At 44.2% G+C, this 16,777-nt stretch overlaps 1 protein-coding gene across 3 annotated transcripts in view; it reads left to right on the top strand.

Annotated features, from left to right (window-relative positions):
• SLC2A11 (solute carrier family 2 member 11) overlaps positions 1 to 16,777 on the top strand; it is a 49,885-nt gene that overhangs the window by 8,421 nt on the left and 24,687 nt on the right. For 2 of the 3 annotated variants that reach the window (XM_073629198.1, XM_073629197.1), the window contains exons 2-3: positions 1,088 to 1,180; positions 13,649 to 13,809. In XM_073629198.1, the coding sequence (XP_073485299.1) occupies positions 1,088 to 1,180; positions 13,649 to 13,809 (254 nt within the window). The remainder of the gene's footprint in view (positions 1 to 1,087; positions 1,181 to 13,648; positions 13,810 to 16,777) is intronic. The other variant, XM_073629199.1, reaches the window with a different exon arrangement.

The raw sequence follows: 16,777 nt of genomic DNA on the forward strand, positions 1-16,777 counted from the left end.
TGATAAACAGACCTACTTTCTGTGAAAAATAACAGACCTACTGGCTGAATCACCAGATGAAAATAGAAGAAAGAAAAATAAAACAAATGCAGCCATCACAACTAAGAATGTGTAAGCTGCAATATAATAAATGTTTGTTTTTAGGTTTAATACTGCTTTAAGCTTACCAGTATGGATAAATAGTCCTAGTCACAGATATTCTTTGACACCCATTTGGATGAAAGTTTTCATTGACATGTTCAAGGTTTTGAGCGGTTTCTCCATTGGTCTCAGTTCATATGTAAGTAAATCACAACCATAGATTAATCGTAACTGATTGACATTCTGTAGCTTTGGCCAGATTAAAAATGTGTATTTAGCCAAAACATGTTTTTGTATTTCTGGATAAAGTAGGGAAAAGATAAAACTCCTGCCTGTTTTTTGTTTGTTTTTTTTGCGATCTGTGTACCATTGGGGAAATTTCCCTTCACTTATTGTCTCAGATAACCAGTATGGAGTTAGAGGAAATCTCCTACAGTGAAGTGAATTCCCTGGGACAGGTATCTATATTGGAAGATTTCCTCACACCTCTTGTTCTGGGAACTTTGGATTTCTCCTCACTTTTTTCTCAAGGACAATGATCAACAGTACAAATAATGAGATGAATGTCCCTACTGTGGGCACAGACAGCAATAAAAACCTGTCACCAACTTATCCAAAACTAAAAAATGATTTGCCTGTAGATACACTTCACAGTTTGCAAGAGCTTTGGAATGCCTTATTTTACATTGTTATCAAATTATTAGACCTATCCATGTAAAAACATTTGGCAATGCAGCCCCCAGCAAATGTATATTCCTCATGTGCCAATGATGTGGTCACTGTTTAGATCTAACTGGACTTTTGGCTTAGGTGACGAGAGCCATAGAAACATAGACCAAAAATCGCAATTGTGGGGATCATCATTAGAAGTGAATTAAGGTGCATCACAAGCAAATAGATCCTTGTCGAGGCTTTATTGCGCAAGTGTTTTTATTTGGCTACCCTAGATAACTGCTTGTACTTCTGCAATATATTAAGTCACCTTGCTTTTTCTCCTGTGTTTCAGGGATGGGTTCTACTTCTTACGATGTGTGCTGCTGGCATTGGGGGCACCTTTCAGTATGGATATAATCTTACCATAATCAATGCCCCCACATTTGTGAGTATGCAGTTACTGAAAATGTTACTCATGTTTTTTTCTGACTTGTTATCTAAAACTAACTCTGTCACAAACTTGGGTAACTTAAACTGAGCATATGATAGGAAAATATAAGGCAAAGAGTACCTTTACTGTAAACCACATTGTTATGGTCAGTTAAATGCAGACCTTCACTTTTACTACAAATATTGAGCTTGTTACTATCCTCTTCCACTCATTTGCTATGACTATTGCAACTCCCGTCTCATTGGCCTACCTTTACTCATGCTATCCCTTCATTAGTCTGTCATAAATGCTACTGCCAGACTCCGCTGTCTTTTCAGACGCTCAGTGTCTGCCACCCCTCTTTGCTTAATCTTTCCAATGGTTTCCACTTGCCCAACAAATACAATTTGAAATACTAACAACATACAAAGCTCTGTCCCAAGCAACATCAACAACTTTGTCTCAAGACATCACCCAAACAGTCCTCTTTGCTGCCCACAAGATCTCCTGCTCTCTAGGGTGTCCGTTTTATAAAAGAGAGATCAGCCGTGATCTCTGGTGTGTACCGGTTTATGTAGCTGAGATGAGGAGCAGAGAACATGTTCTCGGCTTCTCATCATAACACACAACCGTTCCGTCACAAATGGCCAGTTTATGAAAGTGAGATCTGATCACAGCTGTTACTCTGAAATATCTCCCTTCCAGATTCACCAGCTCAGAGGTGGAGAATCTGGGAGAGAAGCCGGTGCGATTAGAGCAGGGGTCCTCAAACTTTTTAGACAGGGGGGGCCAGTTCACGGTCCCTCAGACTGTTGGGGGGCTGCACTATAGTTTAAAAAAAATATGAACTAATTCCTATGCACACATCTTATTTGTAGTGCAAAAAAAAACAAAACAGGAAAAAAACAGTACAATATTTAAAATAAAGAACAATTGTAATCAATATAAACTTATCAGTATTTCACAGACTCCCCTCATTACAGTGTTAGGGAATGATTAAGAGCTCCAATCGAGCCCAAGGTTATCTGCTGCTGTCTCTAATTTGAAAAGTGTTGATATGCATGCATATAAAAGTAAACACTCTGAGACACGCTCAGCATCGTTACCGTTACACTTCTAATTTATTCAAGGCGGTGTTAATGTTTTATACACACAAATACGTCATTGCTATGTTAGTCTAATAGGTACATCTCATTGGTTAAGATAGTAAAGAAGATGGAGAATGTTCATAACGAGGTTTGGCTGTCTTTGGTTTTATCTCCAGTTCCGCGTTCTTCTGATGTGTGGGATGCAGGGGGTACCCGCCATCTTGAGAAAATATAGGAACAGAGCTAATCTGTATACTTATATAATGAGTAAGGAGAAAAATATGTATGCACATAAGAAAATAGACATTTTCAGATTACTATTATTATTATCTACATCACATTCCTTCACAATCCCCCCTAAAATGACTATTTTCTCTTTTCTGTCCCTAATATCTGAAGGTCCCATTTTGGCCTGGCCCTTCTCCTCAGCAACTCTTTTAGGCTGTATATAGAATTGGGCAGCAACTGTTCACTTCCCTCCTCGATACAGCTGGAGAGGTGCAGTCAGGCACTATCTATCCCTAAAACCCTATAGGACTGTGAGATTATGGACAGGGAGTGACTGTAGAGGAGTGAAGGGTTTGTCATCTTCCATCATAAGGAGGTCCTCTTCTTCTTGGTGGAGAAATGTAGGTGTGCTATTGTCTACAGCCTTGTTCATTAACTTTTTACAAAAGGTAGAATACAGCATACAATCAGGGCTAAAAGGACCAGGATTATTAATACCGTTACCCGTATCTGGGCGAGCACCTTCTGCCACCCACTCATCCAGCTAAAATATTGGTCCCATGGGTCTGTGATACCTGAGTTCTTCTTCAACTCTAGTGACAGATCTTTAATTTCTTTATAGCTAGAGTAACCTTACCATTTGGGCCAGTATTATCAGGAATGTATGTACAACAGGTTCCCGTTTTTTTCCTATGATTTTACAAAACACCTCCTTTCTCGGCTAACACCATGTCTAAGGCCATCCGGTCCTGGAATGTCATGTAGGAAGTGGGGTATAACTGGTCAGCAATTCCCTGGAGGGCATCTTTAGAGTAATTTACAAATCTCTGTTGGTTATATGTGTAGTGTCAGGTCACCTAGAGGCTGGGTGACAGATGCACACCGTTGGGATCAGGAGTGCACCGCAAGGTAGTGGACCCTACGGCTGACTGCTGCGGATTGTACCCTGGGAGGTTCAGGAAGCAGGTCTACTGGATCACTGACACAGATCCCACTGGGAGCTAGAGCATAGATTCCCCAGGGCGCGGAGTCTAAGAGCCAGCAGGTGTTCACCAGAGCCTCTAGTGGTAAGGATGGACTGCGCTGCAGTCTGGCTCCAGTTCGCGGCCCCCAGGGTCTCACAGCTCACGCTCACGGTAGACTACAGGAGAAGAGGAAGGAGGGAGCTGGCTGGAACAACAAGGAAAGTAAGGTACAAGCCAAGGTCGGTAACAGGAATCAGATGTAGGAAACATAGCAAGTACACACAGAGGCTAACACACAGTGGTTGATCAGCACTGCTGGCTTGCAGTGCACAGGTTAATATAGGGTTCCCTGATAGGGCCTGGGGTGGGGCCATGCTTAGAGGAGAGGTTACAAAAGCAGTCAGGTGAGGGTCAGCTGGTCTCTAGAGGTGAACACATGGAGACAGGTATGCTGATCGACAAACTCTATTGCATAACCATGACATGTAGTTAATCCAATCCACATTCTTGCTGACAGTTGTTATGGGGATCAAAGTCTCAAAACCAGCTTTTACCTGATCCCTGGCTTTAAATTCATCAGGGACCCCCCTTGTAACCCCTATGACATGTATGTATACATGAGGATCAAAGCTTCCGGAGAGAGCTGCTCGCTTCCTCCTCTGACTGTGTGCTGGGTCAGTGTATGTATCAGGGGTATCTTTGGTTAGGATATGGGGCTTTCTATTTTCATCTTTTTTTTTCTAATGCACTCTGTGGTCGCCCAGTCTGGCCCTGTGTTCCAACCCACTGGCCCCCACAGAAACCACAACTCTGTCCCCAGTAACTGTCTGTGTGGCATACATATATGTCCTTACCGTCAGGGATATCACTGTACCAATGGCATCACCATGAAGGGTCAAACGGACAAGGTACTATGTCACAGTAATCTAAGGTAAAGGTGGTCACATGTGTACCTGAAGAGTTACACTAAAACGTAATTATGTTATCATTTTTGTGATGGCCACCTCCTGGGCCCCTCCCCCCTAGATCAATCAGAAAAAGGATATGCAGCACCCGAAAACACGCTCTCCTGCAGTGATAAGCGTGCATTCAGGTCTTCTTCCTGGCCAACTTGACTGAGGTGGTTGTGGTCAGCAAAACTTGGAATGGACCATCATAACTTGGCTCAAGGATCTCCAGACAGTAGTTGGTGTGTTCCTGTATCTAATTCAGGATCTGGAATGGAAGAAAACACCTGGACATGCATTCAGGTTAATTCTCGTGATAATGTGGTTACATAATTAGTCAACACATCAGACTGTAACTGTAATGCCGCGTACACACGGTCGGACTTTTCGTCTACAAAAGTCCAACGGACGCCGACGGACTAAAGCTGGCTGGTAATCCGATCGTGTGTGGGCTTCTCCGGACTTTCAGCAGACTTTTTCAGCCTCAAATCCGACGGACTTTAGATTTGAAACATGCTTCAAATCTTTACGTCGTAACTACGACGGACCCCGAAATCCGCTCGTCTGTGTGCTAGTCCGACGGACAAAAACCCATGCTAGGGCAGCTATTGGCTACTGGCTATGAACTTCCTTATTTTAGTCCGGTGTACGTCATCACGTACGAATCCGTCGGACTTTTGTGTGGTCGTGTGTAGGCAAGTCCGTTCGTTAGAAAGTCTGCTGCAAGTCCGCCGAAAGTCCGCCGGAAGTCTGTCGGACAGGCTGTCGGACTTTTGTAGACGAAAAGTCCGACCGTGTGTACGCGGCATAACTGTTGTAGAAAGTAACAACCAAGTCTGGGAGCTGAACCAAACAAAATTTCATAAGGGGATAGGGCATGTTTCCCCTGGGGGGTGTGTCTGACACTGAACAGGGCAATGGGCTAACTGTCTGGCCAACTCATGTTAGTCTCTTGGGCCATCTTTAACATCCTGTTTTTAGTGTCCCATTCATCCTTTCTACCTTCCCGCTACTTTGAGGGTGGTATGGGATGTGTAGTGCCAACTGAACCCCCAGTGCTGCCCAAATCTCTTTTGTAAGGGTTGTTGTTAGGGCTGGTCCCTGATCTCTCAATATCACCTCTGGGACCCCAAATCTACATACTATCTCACTCAGTAGTTTCTTAGCTGTGGTCCTGGCAGTCGTGACCACTTCCACTAGGGCGTTTTCAAATCTGTCACTTCTTGGCACTTGAGAATGATCAATTTGCATCCTCAGGAATGGGGTATAGGGCTTTTGCCAGGTGCTTCTTCTGTGCTTCTTCTGTGCTTCTTCTGTGCATCCTGGGTTACATTGGTGCAGATAATGCATGATCTGCAGAAGCTGTCGGTCAGTGGAGTAACTCTTGGTGCAACACTTGTTGATAAGAGAGTTCATAAAAGTCTTTGTCAAGTGGGCAGCTCCATGTGCCCATTGCACCACGGCTGGGTACATACTCCTGGGTAGACAAGGCTTCTTGTTGCACTCGAATAGTCCATTTCTGAGAGTTGCTCCTCTCCGTTTCCAGCTTTCCTTCTTATCCGGACTTTTTTTTTTTTTTTTTTTTTAGATTAACTCTGTCCACTGGGAAAGTCTGTAAGGTAAGCACGGGGTGGTCTTCTTCTACCACCCTGCTGTCCACTTCCCGTGGACCACCAGCTGTCTGTTTGGCAGCTGTATTGGATCGATGATTGCCTTAAGCTTCCTTTGAGTTCATTTTGTCGTGTGCTTTACTCAGAATAGTCACTTGGGTTGGGAGAAGCAAGGCATCAATCAAGTTTTCACAAGTGTTCCTGCAGCCATCAGGAATCCTCTGTCCTAGATAACACCATAATCATGGGCAATGCTGAAAGCATATCTTGAGTCCATATGAATGTTGGCTCTTTTTCCCTCTGCCCGTGACCGCGTGTCCTGTGTGGTCATGGGGTAACAAGTCAAGACTCTACTCCTCCTTTCCCCCCTCGAGAAGTGGAAGAAGGGTGGTAGGGTTCAGTGTTTGACAACTTAATAGAGTAATGCTGTCCAGTAGGAGGGAACACAGGAATCTCAAGTGTCTGGTAGTGGACAAGTGTTTTGGCTGGATCTTGGTTGAATATGGCAACAACGTCATGGGGAGCAAGCAGAACGAGGCAGTGTCCGAGGACCAAGTTCAAAGTTTTGTCAAGCAAGGCTTGTGTAGCAAATCCAGCTCGCAGACACAATAGGCCTCCTCTGACTACCACATCCAGTCGACAGGAATAATATCCTACAGGGCGTAGGCTGATGCCGTGTGATTGGGTGAGTACACCTGCAGCATGTCCCAGACGTTCGGATACAAAGAGCTTGAGCGTTTTGTCGTAGGCTGGGAGCCCTAGCGCCGGGGGTGGCGCACTCAAGGGTTTCAAACTTTAGATATTTCTTCAGGAGACATCTGGAAGGGTCTGATTGCAGAGCATCAGTAGGAAGGCTTCTGGAATCCATGCTCTGCACTAGGAAATTAGTCCAAGGAAGGCATGAAGGGATTTCTGACCTTGTGGCAGTGGGGTGTCAGAGATTACTTGCACCCTGTCTTCAGTGGGGTGTCGTGTCCCATGGGACAAACAGTGTCCAAGGAAAATGACAGGTGTTGAGCACCACTGCAATTTGGGCTTTGAGACTTTACAGCCCTGGTTGGCAAGATAGCACAACAGGCTTTCTGAGGTGACTTCAACAGGGGGTAAGTCAGCTGCACAAAGGAGAAGGTCATCAACATGTTGGAAGAGAATCACTTCCGGGTGTTCCTCTTGTCATGTGTCAAGGATGATAGCCATAGCTTTTGCAAACTGGCTTGGAAAGTTCTGTGCCCCTTGTGGCACACTGTTTAGGTATGTTGCCGTTTCTTTCCGTGGATAAATGCAAAAAGGTACCAGCAGGAGGGGTGAGGGTGGACACTGAAGAAAACGTTTGTAAGGTCCACCTCTGTGAGGTACTTTGCAGTCAAAGGCATCCACAGTAGGTACCTGGTTCTCTTTTTAGGATTCTCTTCTTGGGGTTATTGTGGTTTCCGGGGCAATGAAGCGCCCTCTTTTAGCTTGACTGAAACTGGTGGCACCTTTTAAGTGACCGTTGTCTTCCGGTCCTGTGGACCATAGGCACGCAGGGATTCTGTCAAGTACTTCCTGCAGTATTGAACTTGAAGTTTTTGCTTCAGTAAGTGTCATCAGGAAAGGCTGAGAACACAAAGCAGATGAGTCTTCTAAAGATAGGGGAGTATGTAACTTCATCCCCCCCTTCAGGCGTGTCCTGATTGAGGCCTGTAGTCTGGACAACACATCAGCTCCTAGTAGATTCAAGGGACATGTAGAGGACACCACAAATCTGGCAAGCAAATCAAGAAGTGGACTGGAGCGGGGCACCCCATCCATTCCTACACAGGAAACATCAATAGTGGAAAGGAAAGAATTATTAGGCAGATTCACCGCCCTCAACACACTTTTGGCTGCACCCCTGTCAATGAGGAAAGTGGTAGGTTTTTCGTCTGGGACATCTTGGGGCTCTGCATTCTTTTCTGAAGTGACCCCCTTTCCCACAGTTGTAACAGGTGATCCTTTCCCTGGTATTGGGCAGTGGTGGTGGACTAGTGTAGGCGGGATCTTCGTCATGGGTTACCATGAGGGGCGTTGGTTTTTTACCTTTTTGATTTTCTATACCTCTGGTCACCAACAATAAATCAGACATTTTCATTGAATGGTATTCAGGGCGGGCCACCATCAGGCCTTTTCTGATATCCTCTCTGAGCCCTGAAACAAAAGCAGTTGATAACATGTGTGTGTGTGCCTTTATGAGTCTAGCATGATACTTCTTCACAGACTCCCCTTTATCTTGGGTAATATCTTGGATTGTGGTCTTCTGATCCGTCAACTTCTCCTTTGCCCAGTCGTGGAGTTGTGCACAGAACTCCACGCCTGAGGTGTAGGAAGTGGCACTTGTCAGGCAGGCATCATTGAAGGCCATCTGCATGACTGGCCAAAAGACATATCCTGCTTTGATTTGGCATAGGCTGATCAAGTCTCTCCAGGCAGCTGAGTAAGTTTCTTGTATCTGCACTATCCTGTGGTAGAAGGGAATTGGCTGCTTCTCTGGGTCAGGCAGACTTGTCACTAAGGCCGCTGCTTGTGATGGAGTAAAAGCGACATACATCACTGGTGCCCCTTCTGGTAACCGAGACTGTTGTTGGGGCAGGGGCTGGCAAGGGGCACTGTTCTTTACGGTTACCAGCATGTGTTTGAGATCCTCTGGGAACTGAGAGTCTGGAGCCGGATTGGGGGTTAAATCAGTGGGTGGCCTTGCTGCCTGCTGTCGGGCTTCCCACTCAGATGCTTCTTCATCATTAACATATCCGGCCTGGGAATGTGATGCTCCCGTATTGGGGAAGACAGGTGTGTGGTATGAACCATCTTGGTTTAAAACAGGGAGGGCTGGGTACAGGCTGTTTAAGCTTACTGGGTGTACCAAGATGGCCGCCGGCAGGAAGTGCACTGGACTGGGTAGAAAGTGAAGGCATGGGTGCACTAAGATGGCCGCCGGGCTGAGTTGTCACAGTGGGTTGTGCTTGGGTGGTGAGAAAGGAGTGGTTGTTAGACAGAGGGCAGTGCCGTCCCTCCCCTCCTTTGTTTCAAGTTCCAACATTTCATCAGCTCTGTGATACACATACATAATACAATCGCCATCTTTCTTAACTTCCTTTATCCAATTTTCTTTATCACACAGGATTTTTCTCCCTGTCTCTTCAGCAACATAACTTTCGCCACTTCTTTCAACTTTGTTAACTATTTCAACATCTTCTTTGCAATATCACTTTCTTTTCTCTCGTACAACCAAGGGGTTAATATTTTTCTCAGCGTTCTTATCAGCAAATTCCTTCGGTGGGGGCTCATAAGACTAATGTACGGTTAATCTCAGAACAAGAACAAACACATCAGGGGTAGTGAGGAGCAACGGCCCGCGACCCAACAGATCCCCCGGGCAGCCCCCCCTCCGACCTTAACCAGTCCCCACCCCCTCTCATGTATAGCAAACAATAAACCACAAATACAATCACGACAGGACATTACACCTGCCACTCTTCGAACTGCAAAATTTCAGCAGGCTAAGGTAACCTCAGGGGCAGACATCACCCCCTTCGCAATCCAGTTATAGGCCGTCATTCATTACAGTTACCTCCCAGAGGCCGACAGCACATCTGGGGGTGACACATCTGTAATGCTTTCAGACTGCAACGCCAGCAGCTGAGATTTCCTTTTAAAGATCCGACAAATCCTTGAGTAACCCGTCCTATAACCGACTGCCACAATCGCACATGTAGCACTTTTAGACTGCTGAGTTTCGTAGCCCAAAGAATGGCAGACAGTGAACAAAAAATACAGTCAGCAGAAACCCATTGGCAGGTTCGTTAAACAACCTCAGGCGAGGAAATACCTGCCTCTAAGACAGTCTCAGCATACCGACAGAATCCAGCCGTCAACCGAAAGAAAAGAGAGTCGTACAGTGGTAAGAATATAAATCAAACTTACCGTACTGTTAGGGCTGCGCAAAGACCCCACTCTCATCAATCAATTAACGCCCAAATGCTTGTCGCGGTATAACTTCGACTGTAGCCTGAGGTCCCGGGTTTCGGCACCATCTGTTAGGGAATGATTAAGAGCTCCAATCGAGCCCAAGGTTATCTGCTGCTGTCTCTAATTTGAAAAGTGTTGATATGCATGCATATAAAAGTAAACACTCTGAGACACGCTCAGCATCGTTACCGTTACACTTCTAATTTATTCAAGGCGGTGTTAATGTTTTATACACACAAATACGTCATTGCTATGTTAGTCTAATAGGTACATCTCATTGGTTAAGATAGTAAAGAAGATGGAGAATGTTCATAACGAGGTTTGGCTGTCTTTGGTTTTATCTCCAGTTCCGCGTTCTTCTGATGTGTGGGATGCAGGGGGTACCCGCCATCTTGAGAAAATATAGGAACAGAGCTAATCTGTATACTTATATAATGAGTAAGGAGAAAAATATGTATGCACATAAGAAAATAGACATTTTCAGATTACTATTATTATTATCTACATCACATTCCTTCACAACAGAACCACTCCCAATCACATACTTCCCCCATCACAGATCCCCCCCCATATCAGGCCCCCACCATAGCACAGAGTCCCCCACATCAGTCCCCCACCATAGCACAGAGTCCCCCACCATAGCACAGAGTCCCCCACCATAGCACAGAGTCCCCCACCATAGCACAGAGTCCCCCACATCAGTCCCCCACCATAGCACAGAGTCCCCCACCATAGCACAGAGTCCCCCACCATAGCACAGAGTCCCCCACCATAGCACAGAGTCCCCCACCATAGCACAGAGTCCCCCACATCAGTCCCCCACCATAGCACAGAGTCCCCCACATCAGTCCCCCACCATAGCACAGAGTCCCCCACATCAGTCCCCCACCATAGCACAGAGTCCCCCACCATAGCACAGAGTCCCCCACATCAGTCCCCCACCATAGCACAGAGTCCCCCACCATAGCACAGAGTCCCCCACCATAGCACAGAGTCCCCCACCAAAGCACAGAGTCCCCCACATCAGTCCCCCACCATAGCACAGAGTCCCCCACCATAGCACAGAGTCCCCCACTATAGCACAGAGTCCCCCACCATAGCACAGAGTCCCCCACATCAGTCCCCCACCATAGCACAGAGTCCCCCACATCAGTCCCCCACCATAGCACAGAGTCCCCCACATCAGTCCCCCACCATAGCACAGAGTCCCCCACATCAGTCCCCCACCATAGCACAGAGTCCCCCACATCAGTCCCCCACCATAGTACAGAGTCCCCCACATCAGTCCCCCACCATAGTACAGAGTCCCCCACATCAGTCCCCCACCATAGCACAGAGTCCCCCACATCAGTCCCCCACCATAGCACAGAGTCCCCCACATCAGTCCCCCACCATAGCACAGAGTCCCCCACATCACAGATCTCCCCCTATCACAGACTCCCCCCGTGTGTCACAGATCCCCCAATATCAATATTACACTCCCACTCAACACTTACCTGTATCACAGAGGACACGAGGCATGGTAGGTCCGGACGGAGGGCGGGACTTTGGAAGTGAGGGGCAGGTGATTGGTTCCTGGGACCGCCCTGATGCCTAGTAACCAATCACCTGCTTCTTAGCACAGAAGGTCCTTTTTCTGGGCCTGTCATGTTTCCCGTCCTGTGTGATGGAGGGAGCAGATGGCAGGGGGAGTGCTGCAGTTAAAGGGGCAGTCCGCGGGCCGGATAAAAAACGCTGGAGGGCCGGATTCGGCCCGCGGGCCGTAGTTTGAGGACCCCTGGATTAGAGGAAGAAGACTTCTTTCTTCTTATATACCATCACCAGTGGGTTAAACATTAATATAAATATATTATTATTATTATTATACAGGATTTATATAGCGCCAACAGTTGACGCAATGCTTTACAGCATGAGGGCAGATATTAAACACAATACAATTCAATACAGGAGGGATCAGAAGGCCCTACTCATTAGAGCTTGCAATATATATACCAAATATGTAAATATATATTTATTTATTTAAATATATCGTATGTGTGTGTGTATATTATATATATATATATATATATATATATATATATATATATATATATATATATATATATATATATATATATATATATATATATATATATATATATATATATATATATATATATATTTTAGTTAGTTATCATGTGTCTGTACATGTCATTACATGTTCTTTTAAACTTTGGTTTCACTTTTTGAACTCAGCTGCACTGTAATCTCACATTATCGCACGAGATTAGATTACAGACAGCCCACCTCCATACAGATCTCGGCCATTTTCAGAGGAAAAATGTATCCTTTGTACTCCCTCTGAGAACTGAAGCTCTCGGATTCATAAACAGCCTGCAGAGGAGATGATTTTCCTCTGAGAACTGAACTAAGAAAAAACTTCTCGGTTTAATAAACGTACACCTAGATCCCTTGTCACCTCCTCCTATGCCCACCTCCAGAACTTCTCCAGAGCCTCTCCTATCCTCTGGAATGCCCTAACTCAGTCTTTTATACTCTGCTCACCTTTAGGCTATCCCTGAAAAATCATCTCTTTGACAAACCTATCCTGCCCTAACTGAACTTTTTATTTTCTAAATAAACTCATCCTACACAGTTATTACCTTTTTTTTGTATCATTTGCTCCTCCCTTGTTTTTGTTTAGTTTCATGGCCCAGGTTTGTAATAGGTTTAATTTTGCTGTCATTATTTAGTAAATTCATGGTCATTTTTCCTTTTTAGTTTTGTATAGAGTGGAGAAAATATAGAACCCCTTTTGGATTTTACTGGTTCCTTACTTCTGTCCCAGATACAACTGTTTCCCCAGATAGTAAGGGAAAATCACCAACAGCAGGCACAGCCAGAAATACATATATTTTTTAATAAGGCTAGAACTCCTGTTAGCTTTTTTTTATTTCTGTGTCCATTTTGTATATTTTGCCGCATTTCCTGTCTGGTGAAACAATGTCACCATAAATCAGTAAATGAAAGGACAGTTTTCCAATGAAGCCCCAGGTAACAATTGAACCACACAGGGACTCTAATCCTTCCCCACTGTATCCAAAACTATTTTTTTTTTTTTTTTTTTTTGCTGGAATTAAGCTGGGTACACGCTATGAGAAAATCAGAAGAAAAATTCCACACAACTTTCTACATCCGATTTAGACTTTACAAACGAAAATTTCCAAAGGGACAAACTCCAAAAATGTTCTCGCACTTGAACATAACGAACAATTTTCATTTAATGTATACTGTTTTTGTACGGTTTTCGTATGAGAAAATTCAGATACCAAAGACCGCGCATAATCAGAAGCAATAAACAACAAAAAATAGCCTTTGTTGTGCGAGAATTTTCATACATTATTTCCATCCTCTGTTTTGACATGGTGTGAAACATCAAGGAAAACCAGAAGATCGTTCGCACAATTTTCTTATGGTGTATATGTATACCCACCTTTAGCCCTCGTTCACATTGACTGCAGCTTTGAATTCCTGCGACTTCATCTGAAATCGCACAATTTCAAAACGGCATGTCGGTGCGACTTGGAAGACATCTTGTTTATAAAGTTGCAGCTTTATTTCTATTGTAGTCTGTCAAAAGCAAATGTCTTGACAATTAATGTTCTTCTCACTCCTATTACAGCATATTCAGAAATTTGTGAATGAAACATGGCTGGAACGCAGTGGATCAAAATTAGACAGTTGGATCATCACCCTTATCTGGTCCATAATAGTGTCTGTGTACCCACTGGGTGGGTTCTTAGGAGCACTGCTTGCTGGTCCAATGGCTATCAAGCTAGGACGGTAATGTAGCATTTTAAGTAGCACTACTTTTAAAATCTGACATTGCATCCTGCTATAACAATAAAACAATGAGGGCTTGCTATGTTATGCAGAGATTTTACAAATCGGGGTTGTCACTTATAGCCACCACACACGATTCAAATGGAGGTATCTCTACTGCTGATTGTTGTATTCGGGCAACAGCTGCACCTACAGCTGCTTGAGTGCAGGGATGCTGCTGAGCAGTGACTACATCTGTGGGAAGCAGTTGCTGTTCGGACAATAATTTTCATCAGGATCATTCCATTTTTTAAATCGACTTTGGTCAAGTCGGGAGGTGCTTGCAGGGCTGATTCAGCAGCCAGAATTTGGGGCCTTTAAATTTATCTTGAGCTTGTTAAATTACAATCTGTGTTATACTTTAAAGTTGAACACCAAGGAAACCGTTAAAGAAAATGCAGAAACATTTAATCTACTAAACAAAAAAATCAGTTCTGTATAACTAGTCTCACCTGCACAAACTGACAGGTGACACACTTATTTCTTGATTCAGCAATGCAGCTTCCCACATCACCTCTTCCCCTCCAAAAAGGTTAATCAGAAAGTAGCAGAGAGATTTTCTTTGATTTATTGATCTAATATGTGATGTGATGCTTTTAGATTGGATATTTTTGTGCCAACTAGGTTATGTAGAATTGTAGCGTTATGCACATATGGTTTACTCTGAGAATAAGTGCATAGGAGTATATGGACGTAATCCACAACAAAATGGCGATATGTAAACCACATTAAAATGGTGGAGCCGCAGATAGAAATAAACCAAGGGAAAATGACAGCCGCATTCTAGATCAATGGGCTACGAGAAAATGGCAGAGTCCGGGACTATACATATGATGGGAATAGCGTCAGCCTATCATATCTATTTGAGGAAGTCACGGAGTGTGACAAAACATGTAGGTGGGACCTGAGAGGCTGATGCAGAAAGGGTTACAAGAGGTGCAGGACAGTGTACGAGCCAATGGATGAGTCAGTGTTCTTATTGTCAGTACCGCAGGACTGGCGGCAAGTAACTAATCTGGCTACCATTACACTACATATGCTTATGTTCTATGATAAAGCACTATCGTATACCCTTGTTATTTTGCATGATCATATTGAGCTATTGAACTGGAGATCGCTGTATGAGTGAGGAGTGTGGGGCATGCTGACAATTAACCCATTAAGGATCGATATCTAAGACTAATGCCCGGTACACAAGATCCAAAAATCGGACGACAGATCGTCCATCTTTTTTCGCTTACTAGTCGCAAGTAGAAATTGAATAGGTTACTAAAGTCACGAAAATTCTCGTACAACAGAAAAAAAAATCGGAAGTGATGTCATGTTTTGTAGTGTATTTGTATTGTATTTTCGGACGACAACTGTACTGACTAAACGAAAATCGTACGATCTGGTATCGTATGAGGAAAATGTTTGTGCTTGTCCGATTGAATAATATCGGATGAACTGTTGCAATCGGCTCTTGAAAGCTTTGTACCAACGATCCGATTATCGTACGATCTCGTCGAAAGCGGTATTTTTCGTCCGATTTTCGGATCGTGTGTGTTAGGATAATGGGGCGTACACACGGTCGGACTCTTCAGCTACAAAAGTCCGACAGCCTGTCCGACAGCCTTTCGACGGACTTTTGATGGACTTTTGGCGGACTTTCTAACGACCAGACTTGCCTACACACGATCACACCAAAGTCCGACGGATTCGTACGTGATGACGTACACCAGACTAAAATAAGGAAGTTGATAGCCAGTAGCAAATAGCTGCCCTAGCGTTGGTTTTTGTCCATTGGACTAGCATACAGACGAGTGGATTTCTGGGTCCGGCGGAGTTACGAAGTAAAGATTTGAAGCATGTTCCAAATCTAAAGTCCATCAGATTTGCGACTGGCAAAGTCCGCTGAATGTCCGGGGAAGCCCACACACGATCGGATTGTCCGCCGGATTTGGTCTGTCGGCGTCCATCGGACTTTTGTGGCCGAAAAGTCCGACCATGTGTACGCCCCATTAGTCTTAAGGGCGTATTATCTACTGTATTAAGGTGAGGGTACATCTTAAACAGTGGAGGTGGCACATTGTTAAGAGAAAAGGGTTAAGCACGGTGGAATTTAATGAAGATATTTATTAAGGATTGTTTTAGTATCACAACTTTGCGGATTTGCACAGTATATTTTGCACAGAGGAACTGAAACTATCTTTTTATGCACGGAAGCACTTTTTGTGCACTTTTTTATATATATATTATGACAGTCTTGCACTTTAATAATAGTGCTGCACTATAAGTATATTATTTGTGTTATCTCACTTTAAGGAAGTGGAGGGAGTGCTGGCAGCTGTTTCTCATTTTTATTTTATTTTTATTTATTAATTGGCTGGGTGTGTGGCAGCTCACAAGAATCATACATTGTGTTATCTATAGAGAGATTTTCTTGTCTCTGCAGTGTAGCAGAGTGGTGTTGAAATTACAACAGTTGCTAAACAAATTCACACATAAAAGTAAAACCGTAAACGTATACATATTTAATATTTGGGATTTCATTTTTAGCCAAGAAATGTATAATGCAGGACAAAACAACACATTTGCTATATTGCCAGTGGCATACTGTATACTCACCTTTTCGTTGCTGCTCAGGCCTTTTTTAAGTTCAGAGTTGCTCTAGTGGGAGCTTACACAGGGCTGAGATCTCGTTCCATGTGACAGAACTGAGCCAATGACCAACCACAAATGCTGTCACATCAGATGTATTGGAACAAGTCTCATGCTACTCTATACCTGAAAGTATTGGGTATTTCTCTGCAGCCGATTAAATAGATTGGGGGGAGTGAAAGAAAGACGAGTATGTGCTTCTGGGGATGGGAGTCTTATGCCACGTACACACGGTTGGATTTTCCAACGGGAAATGTTCGATGGGAGCTTGTTGTCGGAAATTACGACC

The sequence above is a fragment of the Aquarana catesbeiana genome, linkage group LG01 (genome assembly GCF_042186555.1).
Source record: "Aquarana catesbeiana isolate 2022-GZ linkage group LG01, ASM4218655v1, whole genome shotgun sequence".
NCBI lineage: Eukaryota > Metazoa > Chordata > Amphibia > Anura > Ranidae > Aquarana > Aquarana catesbeiana.